Source organism: Oryzias melastigma, linkage group LG3 (assembly GCF_002922805.2).
Source record: "Oryzias melastigma strain HK-1 linkage group LG3, ASM292280v2, whole genome shotgun sequence".
Lineage (NCBI taxonomy): Eukaryota > Metazoa > Chordata > Actinopteri > Beloniformes > Adrianichthyidae > Oryzias > Oryzias melastigma.
In genome coordinates this window covers 30,219,701-30,240,419 of record NC_050514.1, presented here as the reverse complement: position 1 = coordinate 30,240,419, position 20,719 = coordinate 30,219,701, and the positions used below count along the sequence as shown (strand labels likewise).

The 20,719-nt window shown below is 37.8% G+C and overlaps 1 protein-coding gene and 1 long non-coding RNA gene across 3 annotated transcripts; one reads left to right on the top strand and one right to left on the bottom strand.

Moving 5' to 3' along the window:
* The first annotated feature begins 6,264 nt into the window (after positions 1-6,264).
* LOC112161149 (semaphorin-7A) lies at positions 6,265-20,253 on the top strand. 2 transcript variants are annotated; one of them, XM_024296178.1, is made up of 15 exons: positions 6,265-6,381; positions 6,471-6,523; positions 7,696-7,829; positions 7,933-7,977; positions 8,058-8,156; positions 8,367-8,481; positions 8,604-8,717; positions 9,292-9,431; positions 9,520-9,698; positions 10,074-10,182; positions 10,259-10,445; positions 14,154-14,269; positions 14,349-14,491; positions 17,216-17,283; positions 18,847-20,253. In XM_024296178.1, exons 2-15 carry the CDS (start codon positions 6,505-6,507, stop codon positions 19,164-19,166), a joined length of 1,788 nt encoding a protein of 595 aa, XP_024151946.1. In that variant the 5' UTR covers positions 6,265-6,381; positions 6,471-6,504; the 3' UTR covers positions 19,167-20,253. The 2 variants fall into 2 exon arrangements, with proteins under 2 accessions (XP_024151946.1, XP_024151945.1); XM_024296177.2 differs by lacking the exon at positions 6,265-6,381 and having other exon boundaries at positions 6,384-6,523.
* Positions 7,078-18,953, bottom strand: LOC118598607. Its single transcript, XR_004947652.1, has 2 exons — positions 18,827-18,953; positions 7,078-9,713 (listed from the first exon to the last, which is right to left on the bottom strand). It is a non-coding gene; the product is annotated as an uncharacterized LOC118598607 (long non-coding RNA).
* Positions 20,254-20,719: the final 466 nt, after the last annotated feature.

The window sequence follows — 20,719 nt, the reverse complement described above, 5'->3', positions numbered from 1 at the left end:
GATTTGGAACAGAGGACCAAGGCGGAAGCAGAGTTGGATGGTTTGAGGAGAACAAGTTCATCTCTCAACAACGTCATAGACACACTAAAGCAAAAGGTTCAAAGACAAAAGGATGAGCTTGAACATCTCCCTGACCATGTGAACAGCAGGCTTTCTGGAGGAACAGCCAGCTCATATGATCCTCAAGCTCTTTCCAGGATGGTCAATGATGAACGGATTGCTGTGGAGAATTTAAAACAGGAAGCCACAGACCTGGAAACCCAACTGCGTGAAATAGAAGAATCCTCTACAAGCCAAAGAGGTTTAAGGATCGAACTGGAAGGAGTGTTGGCTGAGAGGAAATTGGTGGAAGAATCTAATTCCAAGCTGAAAAAGGCCATCCAAAAACTTCAGAATGAACTCAGAGACAAATCAAAACTAGAAGATGAAGTTGTAGCACAGAGCAAGGCTCTTGTTGCTCTAAAAGAAGAAGAGAAGGAGATGGAAAAAGAACGTCAGAGCATCAAGGCTGAAATCTTGGATCTTCAATTCAACAAAAGCAAACTGGCTGATGAAAAACAGGCCCTTTCCAAGAAAATCCAAGAGAAGACAACTAAAATGAAGATGGAGGTAGAAGTTGAGCTGACTTCTCTGAGGAAAGTTAGATCTTCTCTCAAAGAAGGCATAGAACAAATGAAGCAGGAGATTCAAGGATTAAATTCTCAGCTGGTACGATCTGTCGATGACTTAGCCTTTGAGTTCAAAGACATGCCTGACGTACGGACCCTTGAGGACATGTTTGAGAAAGTTGAAAAAGAAAAGTTCGACATTCAAAAGTTAGAAGAGGAATGCCGCCTGCTCCAGAGCGAGATCCAAAACATAAATGACTCTGCTGTGCTAATTTCAGACTTACACCAAGAACTAAAAAATCTTCAGTCTCAGAAAAAGTTGAAGCAAGACACTATTTCTGAGTTGAAGAGTGAAATCTTGAATCTTCAGGAGGATCTTGGTGGATACAATGAGATCAGAGCTGAAATTCTTTCAGAAAGGGAGACTCTAGATGCTTTGATCCAGCACAAAAATGATTTGGAGGAAGAATATGTTAAAATGAAGGCTGTTCAAGAAAAGAAGAGCAAGAATGCTCCTTTACCACTGGACCTGCCAGAGAAAACCCAAAAGAGGATGACGTATGCAGATGAGCCAAAAAGATTCCTAAAGAAACCTAGACCCAAAACTCCTCCTCCATCAGCCAGTGACTCTGAAAGTCAGCTGGAAATCAAAGATTCGATGAGGAAAGTAGACGAGCCGACAGGTTTCATCAGGCTTTCTAGACCTAAACTTGCTCCTATATCAGTCACGAAACCTAGACCCATAACTCCTCCATCAGCCAGTGACTCTGAAAGTCAGCTGGAAATCAAAGATTCGATGAGGAAAGTAGACGAGCCGACAGGTTTCATCGGGCTTGCTAGACCTAAACTTGCTCCTATATCAGTCACGAAACCTAGACCCATAACTCCTCCATCAGCCAGTGACTCTGAAAGTCAGCTGGAAATCAAAGATTCGATGAGGAAAGTAGACGAGCCGACAGGTTTCATCGGGCTTGCTAGACCTAAACTTGCTCCTATATCAGTCACGAAACCTAGACCCATAACTCCTCCATCAGCCAGTGACTCTGAAAGTCAGCTGGAAATCAAAGATTCGATGAGGAAAGTAGACGAGCCGACAGGTTTCATCGGGCTTTCTAGACCTAAACTTGCTCCTATATCAGTCACGAAACCTAGACCCAAAACTCCTTCTTCATCAGCCAGTGACTCTGAAAGTCAGCTGGAAATCAAAGATTCGATAAGGAAAGCAGACAAGCCGACAGGTTTCATCAGGCTTGCTAGACCTAAACTTGCTCCTATATCAGTCACGAAACCTAGACCCAAAACTCCTCCATCATCATCCAGTGACTCTAAAAGTCAGCTGGAAATCAAAGATTCGATGAGGAAAGTAGACGAGCCGACAGGTTTCATCGGGCTTCGTAGACCTAAACTTGCTCCTATATCAGTCACGAAACCTAGACCCATAACTCCTCCATCAGCCAGCACCAGTGAAATATCTAAAAAAGACTTTTACCCCACAGTTGGGAAGGCAAAGCCCGGACAATTCCCAACTGTTAAGTCATCAAAGAAATACAATCTTTGGTGATGTGTTGGTGAACTATCCAACAAAGCAAAGGAAATAATCTTCCTTGCCATTCATTTTATTAGTTTGTGCAATAGTGACACCATGTTTAGTTAAATTTTTTATTAACGTCGTTTTAGTTCCACCCCGGCCAGCAAGGCAAGTGGGCCCCATATGGTTTAAATGTGGCCCCGATTGGGCCACATTTAAACCATATGGGGCCCACTAGACCTTGCTAGCTGGGACATTAATAAGTCTTTGTTTTTGCATGATATTTTTTTATCTTGGGTGGGGGGTATGTTAGTAAATAGGTAGATTTATATTGTTAGATGAAGATGTAGGTAGATGAATACGTAATTGTACATGTAGAATAGATGAAAATGTAGATGTAAATAGACAATGTAGATGTAAATAGACAATGTAGATGTAAATAGACAATGTAGATGTAAATAGGCCCACACCCCCCCCCACACACACACACACACACACATATACATAAACACACACACACACACACACATATATACATAAACACACACACACACACATATATACATAAACACACACACACACACATACATATAACTCTGCCTAAGTGATTCTGTCGGATCACTTTGCCAGTCCCAAGCCTGGATGAAAGAGGAGGGTATGTTTCTCGAATTTTCTTTTCTATGTAACGTCACGTCTAGACACAGCTCTATTATTCCGCTGCCAGCACAGCCTCACATGGTTCAAAAATAGGAAAATTGGGCCCCAATTGGGTTTCTCCACAGTTTCCATGGTGGCCCATACCTATGTTTGCACACATTGTGTCGATGTGGGCAAACATAGGTGGGACAAACCCAATTTTAACCCACTTGGCCTGGCTAGATAGATCTGCAGATCTATCTCTAGATCTACAGATCTATTGATAGATCTATCACAGATTAGATCTATCTGTGATGGATCTACAGTCGCATGTGGCCTTACAACCACCTGTTCAAGATGTACCCTGCCTTCCCCCAACAGTAACCAGGTTAGACTCCAGCAACTCCATGACCCCCAGAGACCCAGCATTTTAAGAAAACGGATGAATGATAGTGTTGTTATGTGTCAGAGTTACAAACAAACACTTTGCAGGATGTAGCTATGATTTAAAACAAACAAAACTCTTTTTTTCTTGGAAAACAAAACCTAGAGTAGTCGAGATATTCCTGATCCTTGTTTCACTGCAGAATCTCAGAAAAAAAGCTGCAACTGGGTTTCAGTGGGAATCCTGACAGTCTCCAGGTTTCTGCATGAATTCATGAGAGAAACTTTGTGGGAAACTCAGTTTGGTTGAAGTCCATCACTCTTCGATTCCTGCGCAAAAACAAAGTTTCTGAAAAACTTCTGACTTTCTGGTTTGACTTGACAAAATGTTCGTATTGCTTTACATGCTGGCCGTAGGAAACATAATCAGGAAACACAGCATTCATTTTAACTGTTATGCGGATGATACGTAGTTGTATTTATCAATTAAACCAGACCAGAATGACCACCTAGAGAAACTGAATTCCTGCATCAGAATCAATTACCTCCTCCTAAACCCAGAAAAAACTGAGGTCATTATACTGGGCCCTAAACACCTGAGAGATGCTTTCTCTGATCAGATGGTTTAACTATTACCTCCAATTCTACTGTCATAAACTTTATTAGACTAGGATTTATCGTTTAAGACTCAAATATCACAAGCTTGTAAAACTGCATTTTTTCACCCACGCAGGATAAGAAATATGTTATCTAAAAGTGTGGACCTTGCCCCCACCTGTCCTTTCCGACTGAACTCTATTCAAATATATAGTTGTAGAGTTAGATAAGCTAATTCTTCTTTAAAAGTCCTGGTAAATCGCCTGTCCATCCTGGGACAGGATCTCTCCATGTGGACATCCCTAATCCTGGAGTTTTTCCTCACCGGGAGGGAGGGTCTAAGGACAGGGATAACCAGCTTTATTTAGTCTCTTTAGTTTAGCGACCAGCTATTGTTTATAATTTATCACCGACTTTCTGCTTCTGTACAATTACCGGCATGAAGCCCTTCCCTTTCGGGGTCGCGGGGGCGCCGGAGCCTATCCCGGCTGCTGATGGTTCATCCTGGACAGGTCGCCAGTCTGTCGCAGGGCCTCAATCACACACATTCACTCCCACATTCACACCTAGGGGCAATTTAGAGTCACCAATTAACCTATGAAGCATGTTTTTGGACGGTGGGAGGAAGCCGGAGTCCCCGGTGAAAACCCACGCATGCACGGGGAGAACATGCAAACTCCACACAAAAAGGTCCCAGCCGGTAATTGAACCGGGGCCTTCTCGGTCCGCCACCGTGCGGGAAAAAAAAAGGACATTGATCCTCTACAACAGTGTTTCCCAACCCTGGTCCTCAAGGCACACTGTCCAGCATTTTTTTAATCCAACCATGCTCAAACACACCTGCCTTTGATGACTGTCATTGTCAGGCTTCTGCTAAGTCTGATGATGACCTGAATCAGGTGTGCATAAGCAGGGAAACATGGAAAACATGCAGGACAGTGTGCCCTGAGGACCAGGGTTGAGAAACACTGCTCTACAAACACAGAAACTCACTTGAGCACATGCGCCAACTCATCTTTGCACAAATAACATGCATGAACGGAATGATAAGCATGAGCGTGTGAGTCATTTACGTGCAGGGAGGATAGAGCAAAACTCAGACAATTTCACATTAAAGCAAAACTAATTACTGTTGCAATGTTTTCTACTGTGGTCAGTGAGCTGCTGTTCACTCATCTGTTGCTCCCCTTTGCTTTTGCTCTGAACCGTGTCCGATCTCTGGGAATGAAAAGGTTAAAAAAAGATCAAATTAATTTCGAACTGTTGCTAAAAATATTAAAGTGACTATTTATATGTAGTTATAAAATACGTACATCCAGAGATGATGTACATGATGATACACTGCTTAAAGGAGCTAAGCCTAAAACTCAGCTACTGAGAATGTTTTGACCCAGAGTGAGGTTGACGCGCATCTGTTTGCTCCAAGCATTAAATGTTCACTCCTTTTGTATGGCAAGACATCGACATTTATTTTTTGTCATTTGCATACATGCTTGCGTGTGACATGACCAGCCCGCGTTCGTGCCATAGTGCCTTCGTACGGTCGTGCGCTAGTGCGGTCAAAAACCCTTTGCCCTTCCGGGCCAAAACACCTGTCAAACACTGTGACGTCTTCCCTTAAATACAGAATCCCCCTACTGGGAAAAAGGTGAACTACAATCACAATTGCATGGCTCCTATGTGGCTTTTTAGGAAGTTGGTAAAATTCTGATTTTAAATAGAGAAATAGAAGATGTTTCTTCAAGAAAAGTGTTCTAATTCATTCATTAGGAAATAGTAGTCTAAGTTTCCTTGATTTTTCACTCTTGAAATGTTACTAAGTTTAGTTGACAAAAACTTCACTTAATTTAGAAAATCTCAAGTCTTCATGTTTCATCTAAAGTTTTTGTTATTCTTTTTTTCCCAGTCAGATTGTCTGTTCCATCACCAGACAGACCTTCCACTCCTCGTTACTCATCTATGAGCACAACTTTTTACCTCACAAATATCTTTAAAAAAAAGAACATTTTATATCAACACCATTTTTATAGAAGAGTCGAGTCAAATTATAACAATGATAATAGATCAGGTATAAAAAAAGGTGCAGAATTGTATGAAAATGTAATTTTACTGTTTGTCCTGCAGAGGGCGCGAAAGTATTTGTAGATGTCCGGTTTGGAGTCTGCATGATCTTCTTCAAACATTTACAGAGGAGAGATCAAATCAAAATATAATTATATAATTTTTACTGAAAAACTAAAACTGTTTTAGTGTCTGCTTGTTATGAATTCCAGTATAGTCGGTCTGAGTCAACGTTTCTGATGGCAACTGAGTTTACTGTCAGCGAGAAGATCATAAGGTACAATAAAGTTTTTTTTTTTTTAAGCAGCTTCCTCCTTTACTTCCGGTGTCTCGTTTGGGGGGGTAAATGCAATGAGTCAATGGTTTTATACAAATACAGAAATTTAGAACTGGAGGTCCTAGAAATTTAAAATTATAATAGTTATTAAAAAAATAAATAAATAAATAAATAAAAAAAGCAAGATTACAGGGCAGAGTAATTTCTGTTGCCCAAGGCCCCGCCCACATCAGGGAGGAGCAACGGTCGGAGCCAGGTTGAATGATTAAATGATTTTGAACATTTGAAATGTGAGTCTTTACCTTTAACGGCTGCATTGTTACACATAGAAAATGGCGTGTTTATTCTGTCTATATTTATCATTATTCTGCGCCGTCAGTTTATCTGAGGCTGACTCCAAGTCTTTACCCAGGATGGTGTTCAAAGAAACAGGTAGGAAATTATTATTATTATTATTAAATAATTACAGGTTTGATTTAGTTTTATCTTTATTTTTTCTTATACCATCTTCTTTCCATTTAAAACTTGTTTTGTAAAATTTAATATTTCAAGCTTATGCATCAGTTAAAAAAAAAGCTCAATCTGCAGTTAGTTATTAGGCTACTTTTTAAAAGTAGTTTTTCTTTTTTTTTTTTGCTTCAGGTCCTTTAAAAAAACAAACAATAAATGAGACTACAAGAATGAAGCAGCTCCAGTCAGGCTGGTTTACTAATGCAAATGAAATACGTCTTTTTGAGATGTGAACATTTCAAAGTAATTTTTTCTTTTTGGATTTTTTTTCTTTTTATATATTGTTTTGTTTTATCCGTTAACCTCAAAATAGAGAACTCTTTCACTGAAAATCCATTTGCTTAAAAAAGAAAAGAAGAAAAAGCTTATATGTATAAATATATATCTGTTAGTTATTGATGTTTTGAACAATTCTTTAATTCCATTTTTACTTCTTATTTTAGTAACCTCCATTAACCAGTACAAAAACACTGAGGTTGAAATTAGAATTTTGTTTTTTATTGCTGAAATATTTCTTTTATTTGGCCTTTTATCAATCTGGTGATGGCTGGTCTGTGACAGAACTTCTGCAGTCATCAGTTTCTTCACTTCTTCTAAGATCTTTAGTTACTTTTATTACTCAGAAGTATGGAGCATTATTTATTTGGGTGCATTTTAATTTGGCGGGGCAGTCAGGTTGCTATGCAACAGCATCCCCAACAGGGACCTGACATCTCAAAGGATGAATCAGTGGATTACAGTTACAATTAATTCATGTAAATGTTCTTAACATTGTTAGATGAGCCTGAATGCTGCCTCAGTCCTGTAGTTTTTATCACAGGATCCACATAAAAATGAAAAAATACACAGAAATGGACCTTTTGACAAGTTTTCACAAACTATGAATCAAGTTTTATTCACCTTGCTATAGAATATTTATAGACTGAATGCAGATTTTAGAGTCTTGGTGTTTAACATAAGATCTTTTGTTAGACTTCCTCTTTACTGTCTCTCTAACCAGTGCTTTGGATAAAATACAAACTACTAATATTCAAATTTCAAAGCTTCTCTCTGCTTCCTGACTAAGTCTAACATTTCGTTTATTTTGATTCCAGAGTCCTTTATTAAAAGGTTTCCTCTGACTGGACATGATAAACCAGTGAAGATCATCGCAGAAACACAACCTGACACCATCACATCTGTAGGACAAACACACCTGATGATTTTCAACTTCAAGAACTCTGAGAAGGTGATGGAGGATTTTACAGCTGCAGCAAAGGAAGATATTGAACTGTGACATTGAACAATAAAGCTTAAAGCTGCACTGAAAACATCTTGATGTTTCTTTACAGATTGTTGCTGAACAGAAGGTGGTTTGGGAGGATTGCTCAGACAAAGTGAGCAGCTCAGGAGGATTTGGAGGAAAATGTTTGTGTTTTTATTCAGGAAAATGAGAAATGTTCCTGTTGTTACTCAGGGATGCAGATACAACATCACTGTGGCTAACCAGAGGAACGGAGGAGGATCCGCATTTGTGTGTGGAAGCAGTCATGAGGAAACCAACTGCTGTGAAATGGTAAAAACACTAAGATTTTGACATTTGGTTCAGTGAATTGTTTTGCATAATTCTTCCGGATTTCACAAAAGAAGTTTTTGCTCGAGAACCAAAAAACAAAACCTGTTTTTCTGTTAATATGTTCACCATTTTTTAAACATAATATCATAAGACTGGAAAAATTGTTATTTTCTTTTTTCGCCCTAAAGACATGATGTCATTGTTTTTCAGGATATAACAGCAAATCCTCTAGAAGCCCGATGTTCTCCCTCTCAGGAACTCCAACATATTAAACAAAGTATTAAAGGATTTGTCACAAAGGAAGGAGAACATTCCATCTTTGTCAGTGAGTTTTTACAGAACACATTTTTGTTTGAATCAAATGTCTTCAAATATCTTTTATGTTATTTGATCATGTGACTGCCCAAAGTGTTCCTGTCTGCATCTAACAGGAACGTTTTCTTCCAGAGTCTGGAAATAACGCTTCGTTAAGTCTTTACATGACCTCCTCTGGAAATGGCGAGAACGTCGGGATTTACCGCTTTGGGAAACAGAAGCTTGCACCTCACAGTCACAGCAACGGTATTTCCAAAAATAAATACTTAAAGACTCTTAAAGACTCTATTTTACGGAGCCCTTAAAGGGGCATTGGAAGAAGAAAATTAAAGTAAAAAGAAAAAAAAATCAATCATTATCTGGTGCGCACCACTTATGCCTCATTTGTCCGGGCCAAAGAGCTGCTCTTCCTCCGCGGTTCTTCTCCGTGTTCGAAGCTTCAGAACTTCCAGAGCGTGAAGCCAAAGAATCGTTCTCAGATCTTAGAGGAACTTTTTATTTTTACTTTTCCTTGCTTTGCCAATTGACAACAACTGTCGGCACGTTAACGTGCAGCCTTTTATTCTTTCTCTCCTCGCAGCGCGAGGGTTAGGGCTGCTTCCCTCATGCACGCGAGCACGCACTCTTTCCCCTCTCTTGTACCGCGTCGAGGCCCGGAGAAATGAGGCATAACTGGTGCGCACCAGATAGTAAATGGTGCGCACAAGATAATGATTGATTTTTTTGTTTTTTTAAACTTTTTTTCCCAATGACCCTATAGGGGCTCCGTACTATTTTACGTTCATAGTTGAAGTTTTTTTGTTGGTTTGTGTGTTTTTAGAACAGCATTTTGTGGGTCTGATGCTCAGCAAGAGAGAGAATTCCCTTCAGGACAGAATTTACACTTTCTACAAGCAGAAAAACAAAGACACAGCACTGGACAGTGATAAGTGGATCCCCTTTGTGAGCCAGGTTTGCACGGTACGACCTGAGAAACGAGAAAAAAATGCAGATTTTAAAAAAGATGTAATCATAGTTACAAGAATTTGATCTTCTGTGGCATTTTTAGGCTGACATTGGGGGCCGTAAGAACCTACTGCAGAATAAGTGGACCTCCATGATGAACGCTCGGCTGTTCTGTGGAGATCCAGAGAGAAAACAGTATTTCTCTGAGCTGCTGGATGTGAACATTGTGGATGCAGACCGATGGGAGGAAACCAAAGTCTATGCTCTCTTCAGGAATGAATGGTAAGACTCCACCGTCTGTGACAATATGGAAAACACAAACAAAAATAGATAAATAAAAACAGTGCTGCTTACAAATTAAAATCAACTAGGGCTGCCACGATTAGTCGACTAATGAAATGATCGTTTGTGGCCTTAAACTCAACAGATGGATCTTTGAAGTTCCTAAAACAAATCAAATTTGAGGTCAAAGCAGTTTTCTGTGGAAACCTGCAGGAGTTCAAGTTCCCTGATCTCTGATCTACTTAACATGCTTACTGCTGGGATTTTTCTGCAGTCTTAAGTGATTCTTGTCTTGTTTGTGTCTCTACTGTCAGCATATCTAGTTTTTGTCATCTGTGGTGTTTCTTTGCTAACTTCAGTGTTTTTTTTCTTCAGGGGTGTGAGCGCCGTCTGCATGTACACAGTAGCAGACATTCATAAAGTCTTCATGAAATCCCCTTTTAAAGAACCTCAAACAAAACGCCAACCGGACAGGCCTCGGGAGGTGTGAAAGAACTTTAAGGCTTTACATCCAGTCAGATGAAGCTTCATGATTTAAACTTTTTTTCTTGTATCTTCAGTGTGTTCTGGAGAGTTCCAAGATTTCTACAGCGATCTTAAACAACATTAAGGAGGTGTCAGAGATGGAGGAATGGGTGAAGCCTGTGAAAAACCATCTCCCACTTCTGGTTCATCGTCACAATTACACTGGGATCCACGTGGACGCTTCTCAGCACAGCAGCAACACTGTTATTTTCCTGTCTTTAGGTGAGTAAAACTATGAAATGAATCTACATTTGCTTCTACATTTGATCCCTTAAACAGATGAACTCTTTATGTAGAGAAATCATAAATCAGCATACTAATGACAGATTGTGTTAGCTAGCAATTGCTAGCTAGCATTTGCTTCTTCTAATTTGTTTCACTTGTTCCATTAAAATGTAGCTTGTAATTTGGTGGTGTAGTGGTTAGCAGCCTTCTTTGCTCGCAATGAGAAGGCGCAGGTTCAAATCCCAGTTGGGTCCATCCAGTGTGGAATTTGGATGCCTCCCTGTACATTTGTGGGTTTTTGCTGGCTGGTTTTGATTGACTTTGTTTTTTGGTCAAGTGTGGGTACTGAACATATCTATGTAATTTTTAGTAGAATCTGCAAAAACACATTTTTTAAAATTTTCTTGGCAACAGCAGTTTTTTTATAAACCCCGCCCACATTCCCATTATGGTCATTTTGTATTGTTATATTATTTTTTTTTAGCTTTAGACAATATTTGGGTAAAAGAATGTCTGAGCATTAGCTGTCAGTTCGTCAAGCTAACACCATTAAAGTTTTGTAAAAAAACAACAAAAAAGTTTCTCAATGATGGTTTAGGACTTGTGAGACAATAGATGAAAATTCAAGATGGCAGCTTCTTCTTTAGGTCAAAGGTCATCAAAAGGTCAGTTGTGATTGCAGACACTGGTGGTATGTGTGTAAGATTTTTAATTTTTTGTTTAGATTGCTCACACATTTCTTTCCCCATATTGTGCAAAAATGGGACATTTTCACACAATTTCACAATTTGGTCCTGTGACTATCCCAAAATAATTTCAAAACTTCCTTTTGATATCTCCTACATCCATGATTTGGTTTCATTATTGGATTTTGAGGAGTTTTTTCATAATTTTTTAAAACAGGGTCTTTCACTATATCTATGATTCATGTTCACTGGGTATTAGATGTCTGGTAATTTTGGTGAGTTTTCTAGTGTGTGGCAGAGATGATATTGACACTGAAATGTGCGCAGTAAGAAAGAAAAAGAAGAAAAATGAAAAACAATCCAATAACAATATGGTCCTTTCAGTCCCTGACTGCTGCTGGCCACAATATAACATATAATACTTCTATTCCTAGATGCTTATAAAAACTAAAGAAGAGTAGTGAGCGTCATGTTTGAATGACCTTTAAAATCCAACTAGATAGTCCTGCACTATAAGTTTTTCAGTAGTTAGTGGTTAGGAGGGATTCAGACAAAGCCTTAGGAATTGCACATTCGGACATCACCACAAAATCAGAAATTTCCCAGAAGTCTCTTCAAAAATCTTGGTTGTTTCCAAATTCTTTCACTATGTAGATTTGTTCAAATCTACAACTTAAAAATCCAGTCCCCTGGAAATTTCCCAGAAGTCTCTTGTGTTCATCGATGCTCTCTAGGTAGTTGAATAAAGACCACAGTGCATTGCGTTTAATTGATTTGTCTCATGAGAAAATGTAAGCAAGTTTACTTTTAAACGTTTTCATCATCAGATGTATAAATAGTCTTTATAAAATGTTCATATTTATTAGGTTTTTACTTTAGGAAATGTGAGTCTGTGTCCAAATTACTTTAAAATCTAGGGCACTAGACAATTCCGAACTATGTAGTCTTTGGGGGTTACGCAGTAGTGATGGAATTCTAAAATACCCAAGACTCATTTCTCCATGGCAACAACACCATACTTCCTTTTATGAGTTTGTGGATACATTTAAATTAAATTAACTTTTACAGTCATTTAGAGACATGAAAAAGTGCATTATGAGCAGAACCTTTGGCCCTCTTAAAGGACTTCTCTCATGGTAAAAATGATGACTGAGTTTTTTTGCTGATCTCAGAGTTCACACAATACTTTTTATGTTTTCATCAGCATAATCTGCAGACATGGAGACTTTAGCAGCATGCTGGTCTACGTGTTAGAAGAAACTTCAATCGCCACTGTATGATCATTCATTTCAGGGTGTTCATAGTTTGTTTTAAGAGTGACGACTTTTACAGGAACCTCTATGCTGATGGCACAAAGCAATAAAAAGTCAAGTTTTACATTTTTCCAAACTACATGCAGACCTTTAGCCCCGCCCACTTCAGTTACTGCATCACAAACTTGAGCTTTTTCAAACCGCTGGTTTTCATCTACTCCTGATCAAACACAATTTGAAGAAGGAAATAATCTAAAACACTGTTTGAATATTGTGTTTTTTCTAAGTATGTCCACCATTATGGGAAAAATGTTACAAGAACATGTTAATAACACCAATAAACCTGTTTCTTCTGCTCATCAAGATAGTTGGCTTAGTGTTGGGTTTGTCCTCAGGCCACAAAAACAAAATATATCATGTGAAAGCCCTAAGATCAGACTACCACAAGCATCACAATGTTTAGGCGTGACTTTTAAACACTCTCATGCTGACTGTTTGGTTTACTGTTGAGAACTTTAAACATATTATGCTCTGTTGAGCTCAGTAGTTAATTTACTGTGTGCTCAAGACTCAAATGAACTACAGACTTATCAGCTGAGCCCTTATGCAGTTGAAAATAGGGATGTGGAAGTGCAGCTTGACACGAGAACCATGTTTGGTCTGGTTTAATGACACCAGAGTGTTTGTCCATTTATGGCCATGAGAGCGACACAGGAACCGATAAAAAAATAAACTTCTCTTTACTGACAGGTTCCAGAAAACTCTGTGGTAAATTCAATTGGTTTGGTTGATTAAAGAAAGGAAGTCACTGTTCGCACGAAATAAGGGTGGTGTTAGGGTCATGGTTAGGTTTAAAATACATGCGGCTAATGCTGCAATGTATATTTTGGCTGCACATGTTACATGAATTTCCATCAGATCTTGTCCTTTATTGCATGTAAATATGTCAGAATAACATCAGTCATAAAGAAAACTGTTTGTGTTGATCTTTCTAATGAAACTTATATATAAAACTCTTTGTAAAGTATTGGTGCTTTTTAATTTTGATCAGAAGTGTGTATTTGTTCATCTATATTAATGGATGAGATAAAGGGGAGGCTTCGGCCCCCCAGGTGATTATATCGGCCCTCCAGATCATTTTATTTTATTGTCACTAATGGCCCAATGTTATCTTGCGCTCATTTCTAACTTATATAATTTGGGCAAAATGTAATTTTATGGAGAGTAAAGAATTTGAAGTTATTTAAGGTTTAGTTTTATTTATTTTAGAATAATATTCCTGCCTTTTCATTTTTTATAATTATGTTTAAAAGTTACTTTTAAAAATGGGCATTCTGCTAACTTTTTGGACTCTTTTGGCATTTACTTTTTTAGGCTTTGTTGGAGTTTAGCTAATATTTCAGATACATGCTAGCTGTTTTGGCTAACCTAGTTGTTTTTCTGTTTTTTTTAGGCTAATTTGGCATCTAGCTAATATTTTATCTGGCTATCAGCTTCAGCGTTTTTAGTAATCAACTTTAGCATCTTCAGTGGCCAAATTCAGATTACAGCATTCACACTAGCATTATCGCAGGTACTGCTATAAATCTAAAAGTTATGGTTTTAAAGTTTAAAAATGTAGTTTTAGAGTGTTCAATAAATGTCTATCTTGTTCGGCCCACAACCTAAGGTGTGTTTTGGGTTTTTTCCCCTGTGCGATTAAGTTTGACACCCCTGCCTTATTGGGATGTGTGAGTCATTTGTGAGTCTGTTGTGTTCTTCCACAGCTAACGGTGGGATTCACAAGGTGCTTCAGAGTGAAAAAGACACCTTTCTCATTTCTGAGTACCGACCCTTCCACCATCACGCCCACATTAGCAGCTTCTTCCTCCACACCCCCACAGTGAGTAATTCATCCCTTCTCCACATGAACATCTTCTCCTCCATCAAACAGGTGAGCTGGAAAATGTGTTTCCTTACAGAGAAAGCTGTATGTGACGTCACACAGAGAAGTGGTTGAAGTTGATGTGGTGAACTGTGAGCGGTATGGAAACAGCTGTGAGGACTGCATCCTCTCCAGAGACCCTTACTGCAGCTGGAGCAACAACCAGTGCGCAGAGAAACGGTAGCTAACACGCCACTGTCAGGCTCTGGCGTCTAAATACCACATGGGTTGTGTCTGAATTCCTTCACTACTAACTACATAGTGCAGTAGGGAGTTCACCATTTTGTGATGTTGTCCAAATCTACAATTCAAAAAATGAGCGCCCTAAAAATTTAGAGGGGTCACTCATTCCAGTTCTCATATACTGTATCTTTTGGACTATAAGCAGCTACTTTTTTCCTAGGTTTTAAAACATGACGCTTATACAAAGGTGCGGCTATTCTGTTGACTTTTCTTTCACCACTAGGGGCGCTCTAACTGGAATTAGAATAAAAAACAAAATAAATGAAAAAACAATGCACAGAAGAATAGCTTACGCTACTTTTTCTTTAGCAGACAGAACACGCACTGTTTGGAAAGAATCTGTTCAGGTACATACATATACATTTACAGTATAAAATCGTTTAGAGTAAAAATCTAATTTGTTAGCATAGATATCTGCGGCTTATAGTCCAGCGCGGCTTGTATATCTTTTTTTCTCTTTCTTTTTAAATAGAGTGGATGCGACTTGTATACAGGTGCACTCTGTAGTCTAGAAAATATGGTAATCTGTCCCTTAAGCAAGTACTAATATAGTCATTTACTATCACTTTTACACATGTACTATTTGATAGTATGTGTGTAAGAGTATAGTAGAGTTTGAGCAACCATGTATGAATTTAGTCTCATACGGTCTCTCATACTCATCACACTCTAAAATATTACTCACATTCCAGTTGGATCCTAAAACTTTCACAACCTTTACAATACAAATAGAGCGGCTCATGCTTATCCATAAAAACATGTCAAGCATAATTATTCCTTCATGCATGCTTTTTGTGCACAGACGAGCTGGTGCCTACAGTCAGGTGAGTGTCTGTGCTTGTAGAGGATAATGAACTGCAGAAACTTTCGTCCAAATTCAAAGACAAATAGATTAAACTAAGCATTTCATTCCTGCTAATTCAAGCAATTCTTCTTGGTTTTGGTCTCAGTCTGTCATACTAGCTCCCTAAAAACAAAAAATAGCTTTAAAACCAATAAAACCTTTTGCTTTTCAAAAGCAACAAACATCAGCCAATTTTGATCTGTTTGGTGGACTCTAGTTTGCTCTCAAGTTTAATAAGTTTCATAAAGGGAAATTTAGACACATTTTGCTCTGCTTTTACCGTAAAGTGTTTTATTTATGTATTTATTCATTATTTTTATCCGTTTGTTTGTCCTGAGCAAACATATGAGCTGAAGGACTCGTGTGTTGGACAGTTATGAATCTTCTGACACGGCAGAAGTATATCTGGATGAAATCTGAGGATAAACTTTTTTATGTTTATTTATTATTTATATTTAAGACACATTTTGCTCTGCTTCCACCTTAAATTAATTTATTCTGTTTTTATTCTCATATTTATGATCTTAGCCTTTAACCTACAGTCCTTTGTTCAACTTTTAGTTTTTGTTGAAGTCTTTTATAAATAAAGACATTTATTTATTTATTATTAGGCTTCTACCTTAGCAGATCAAATCTTACAATCAAGTTTAAACCTGGAGAATTTTAACACGTATGAGCTTGTCTTCTTAGATATTCATATTTTTAACTCTTTATTTGCCAGATTTTCCTTTTTGAAAATATCTGATTTTTAAAACATGTTATAACAACATAATTCAAACGTGTTCAAGCACTTGAGTCTTTTTTTGTAGTTTATGAAGCAGCTTCAATTTTTTAAAACTGTTTAACTTTGGTTCAGTGTTAAGAAAGTCACTCTAGAGTTTAGCAACAGTTTCTTCCTTTTGGAGTTCCGTTATTTACTTCAACATTTTCAGTCTGGCAGGAAATGCAGTTCTCCTAGTTTATAGGTCAAAAGCAAACGAGACGTTATGATATACTCATGTACTAAATACTCACTCTGTGACTAAAAAGTTTATTTATTTTTTTGGTAACATCTTGCATAATTTAGGTTGACACAGCTAAACAAATCCTCCACACCCATTTTTAGGAACATTGTTGCAGCAAGTCTTCTTTCATCATCGAGTTTGTCATCATTTTGCATCATATTTGATTGAATAAAAACATAAAACTTTATGAGGAAGCTCCTTTGATAACTGTGAGTCTCATGACACTGAAAGTTGTTTCTGGGAAAACCAAAAAAACAAGAAAACAAATGATTTTATTCATGGGATTTTTTGAATCACTTCGGTGTTTCTAGTGTAACAATTGTTTCCTTTGATGTTAAATTTGAAAAAAAGAACCTGACAGAATAAAGAACACTCGATCTGTTGTGAAACATTCTGGAATCTTCCAGTGTCATACATCCGCACAAACCCCCGACTAACACTTCAACACCTCACACTTACTCAATTCTCCATTTAGCAAGAGAGTTGCATCTTAACAGGATGTGACTCTAGAAGTGTGAGACCACTAATCTACATGTAGCACAACCCCCCCCCCCAAAACCACACACACCCTGTGAGTGGGCAGATAAGGGGCCGTCCAGGGGGGTTATTTCTGTGATGAAACCGTCCTCCTACACATCAACAAACCAGCAGACGGTTCTGTTAAAATGATTATGTTAGCACAAACATGTTCAACACTCCTATGATGACGCAGTTTGACGTGACGTTTCTTTAGCTGCAAATGCATTTTATTTGACTTCATTTGTTGTATTTTTCTGCTGTTAATAAAGAATGTTGTAATCTTTGTTCTTGCAGAAGCTTTCAACAGGATATGATCAGAGGAAACCAGGGTGGATGCCCACAATCTCGCTTCCACTCAACAGGTACGGTCAAAGTTTTAATCCTACAGCCTGGCCATAATACTGCCTCCACCATTTATAAAAAGCCATAAATCTATAAGCAAAAAGAAGAGAAGTACAAATGAGCAGAAATGTTTTGGGAAAGAACAAAAGAGTAATGAATAGTCATGAGTAGTTCGGTCATCTACTTTAAAAGTCATGCAAGAACAAAAGGTCATTACTTGTATTTAAATGTAAACTTTTGTGCATCAGAGGACATCCAGGTAAAGAAAAGCGTTTCTGGAATCCCTCCTGCCCCAGAGGGGAGTAGGAAAGAGGAACAACACATGAATCACACTGCAGCAAACAGAGGAATGGAGAAGGAGATTAATGCGTTAGTGAGATTTATAGCATTGTCTGCTAAAATGCTGGAAGATGAATGTGGTCGCTGAAGATACTACAGCTGATAGCTGAAAATGCTAAAGCTAACATGATAGCTGAAAACACTGATTATGAACGCTTGCCAAATTAGCCCCAAAAATGGAAAAAATGTCTAATTTTACCAAAACAACTCACATAATGCTACAATATTAGCTAAACTCCAAATTTGCCTAATTTTCAAATGATCTAAATAAATAAATAAATAACAGTAGTTATTGAACATTTCAAAGTTTGAATGGTGTCTCTAGCTGAAAGGATGCAGAAGTTCAAAGGTTTCAAAGTGTACAAAGTTTTTTGACGAATTTCTTTTCATTTACCATGAGGCATATTTATTTTGCTCAATATTTCAAAAACTATAAAGCTAAAAATACCAAAAGTACAAGCAGTAATGTCCTGCACGAGATGAACGTTTTGATACAGAGTTGAAATCGCTGAAAGTGTGACTGAGTTTTAACATGCCAAAAAACGTACGGAAAAAAGCAGGAGAATCACTATAGTGTGAATGCTGGAAAACATTCACTCAAATATTCTCCAATTACTGGCAAGCCTGGCAAAATGTCTCTCTAAATGAGAGAATTTTCACTTTGAGTTTTGCTTAAACTTCTGCTTTTCTGCAATCTTACCCTCAATGGAACGTTACTCTGAAAAGTCCTAAAAATGACTTACTTTCATAAACTTCTCAGAAATTCAACTATAGTTGTCATCTTAGTAACAGAGTCATCTTAATTCAAAAGTATATTTTAGAATATTTCTAAGAAAAGTATTTTTATCATTAAAGGAAAAGAAAACCCACAAATTTAGTTATAAATTGATGTCAGAAACTCTGCAGTACGTCATCCATCATGTCTGTCAGAATCTCTGCGGCTGCTGAAACTTTTATCCATAAAGATCTGCAGCGTCTGACACTTTAACCAGAAATAGAAGTTTAGGTCAGTTCTACCCTAAACTGCCTTAAATGGTAAAACTTTTATCAAGTGTGTCCTGATATTCTGAAGTGACGTTCATGTTATTGTTTGACCAAACAAATGATTAGGTAGTAGATTTTTTTGAGCCACATCCTGAAGCTCCCATTCCCTTAAGTTAAGAACACACAACTAGATCCTGATTAAATAAAGAAATATCAAATATTTGTCTTAATGCTACACACCTCTTCTTGTTTTCCTTCAGGGGAAAACAGCCCGATCGTCCTTCCCTCTGGATCCAGATATTTCCTGCGTTGTCCCGTGTCTTCCCTCCATGCCGAGTACGTCTGGAAGACCCCCAGCTCCTCAAAGTCCTGCAGCCCAAAGGAGGACGAGTGTCTGCTTCTGATTGAAAGCATGAGCTCCCTGCAGGACGGAGGTTATGAATGCACGTCAGAGGAGCAGGGCTACAGGAAAGTGGTGGCACAGTACCAGCTGATGAGCACGGCGCCGGGCCGGACAGCGCCGTCTGGGTTCACGTGGGTCTGTGTGGCTGCTGCACTGATGGGGAGGTTCAGCTGGTAAAGGTCTGATGTTACATCAACAAAAACAAAGTAACTCTGCCTGAGTGATTCTGTTGATCACTTTGCCAGTCCCAAGCCTGGAAAAAAAAGAGGAGGATTTGTTAATTCTGTTTATATTTTATTGAATATCAGATAATTTTCTATAAAAGGACATTAAATGAAAATGGAAATAATTTTCTATTTGGGTACCAACTCATTTAGCAACTTTTCTTACTGGAGTTTTTCCAATGCTGAAGACTCACTGCTGCCCTCTAATGGTCACAGATGGCAGTACAGCTCAGTCAGTTCAATGAGGACGATCAATTTTAATAACTTAAAAACTGTGAAGTTGTTGTCACATTGTGGCTTCAAATGCGAAGCAGAGACAAAGCTTCATACCTGCTCAGTTATATCACGTTTTAGAGCAGTTTTTCCAAAATGTGACCCAAACATCAACATTTAAACAGGGATCTGAGCCTCTCTGCAGAGCAGCAGCCAGACTGATGCTAAAGTTTATGTTCTGAAATGTTTCTGAGAACTGCAGCTCTGGTTGATGACATTTTGAATACATTTTGATATATTTTTTAATTTGTTTTTTTGCAAATGTTTACTTGTTCATAGTTGTATTTTTGATAAATGAATGTGATGCATATCTTGATGTTATATAAGATCTGTCAGAGTGGATGTCACAGACTACCTCAGTTCAGGCATTGAGTGCATGAAGCCACACCCACCTCAGGTTGTAACATTCTTGAATGATTTGCTTTTTTGCAGAATGCTGTGTCAGAAAGTTGCACTTTAACTTCTTTTTTTCATGTGATGTTTGTCTGCATGATTTGAACTTGTAAATGCGAATCCTCTTTGCGAACGTGGAGCGTCCTTCTTTGCCAAATTTTGTTATAAAGTATAAACATTATCAAAAGAAAAACATTTCCTGAGTTCTCATGTGAAATTAATATATTTTTTGTTCAACAATTATCAAGAATGTAATTATGGAATAATCTGTCACTTTAACTTTGACATGCTGAATGCTTTGTTTGGACTTTTTTGTAATCATCAAAGTCATGCTTTGTTTTTTTATGTTTAAATAAAATTGGCACAAAACAAAAGTGTTGAATGATGAATGATTTTTTTTTTAATGGATGCAGTTTTGTATCAGTTCAAAGATTCCAAATTTATTTTTATTTTACTTTTTTTTTTAAATCCCACATTATGTGTGAAATTTTGATGATTTGTACATTTTTGCACAAAATGAGAAACAAAACCTTTTGTTTGAGGAATCTTCATGAAATTTTACACGCTCATTATTACCAGGTTAGGTCAACAGCTGCAACGGAAATTTGTTGACCTTTATTCTCATCAGAAAGAGGCAGTCCTCCTAAATTAAAAAAAAATCTCTTAGTACCAAATACAAATTTAAACTCCTCCAAGGATTTTCAATCTATCACCTTCTAACTCTTCAATCATCATTTTTAAGATACTAGTTAGTTTTAAAGTTTGTTAAGTTTAACCCTTTAACACCTGAGATGTAAAATAAACATTCTTTAACAGAGTACTTTTCAACCGTTAGCAAGA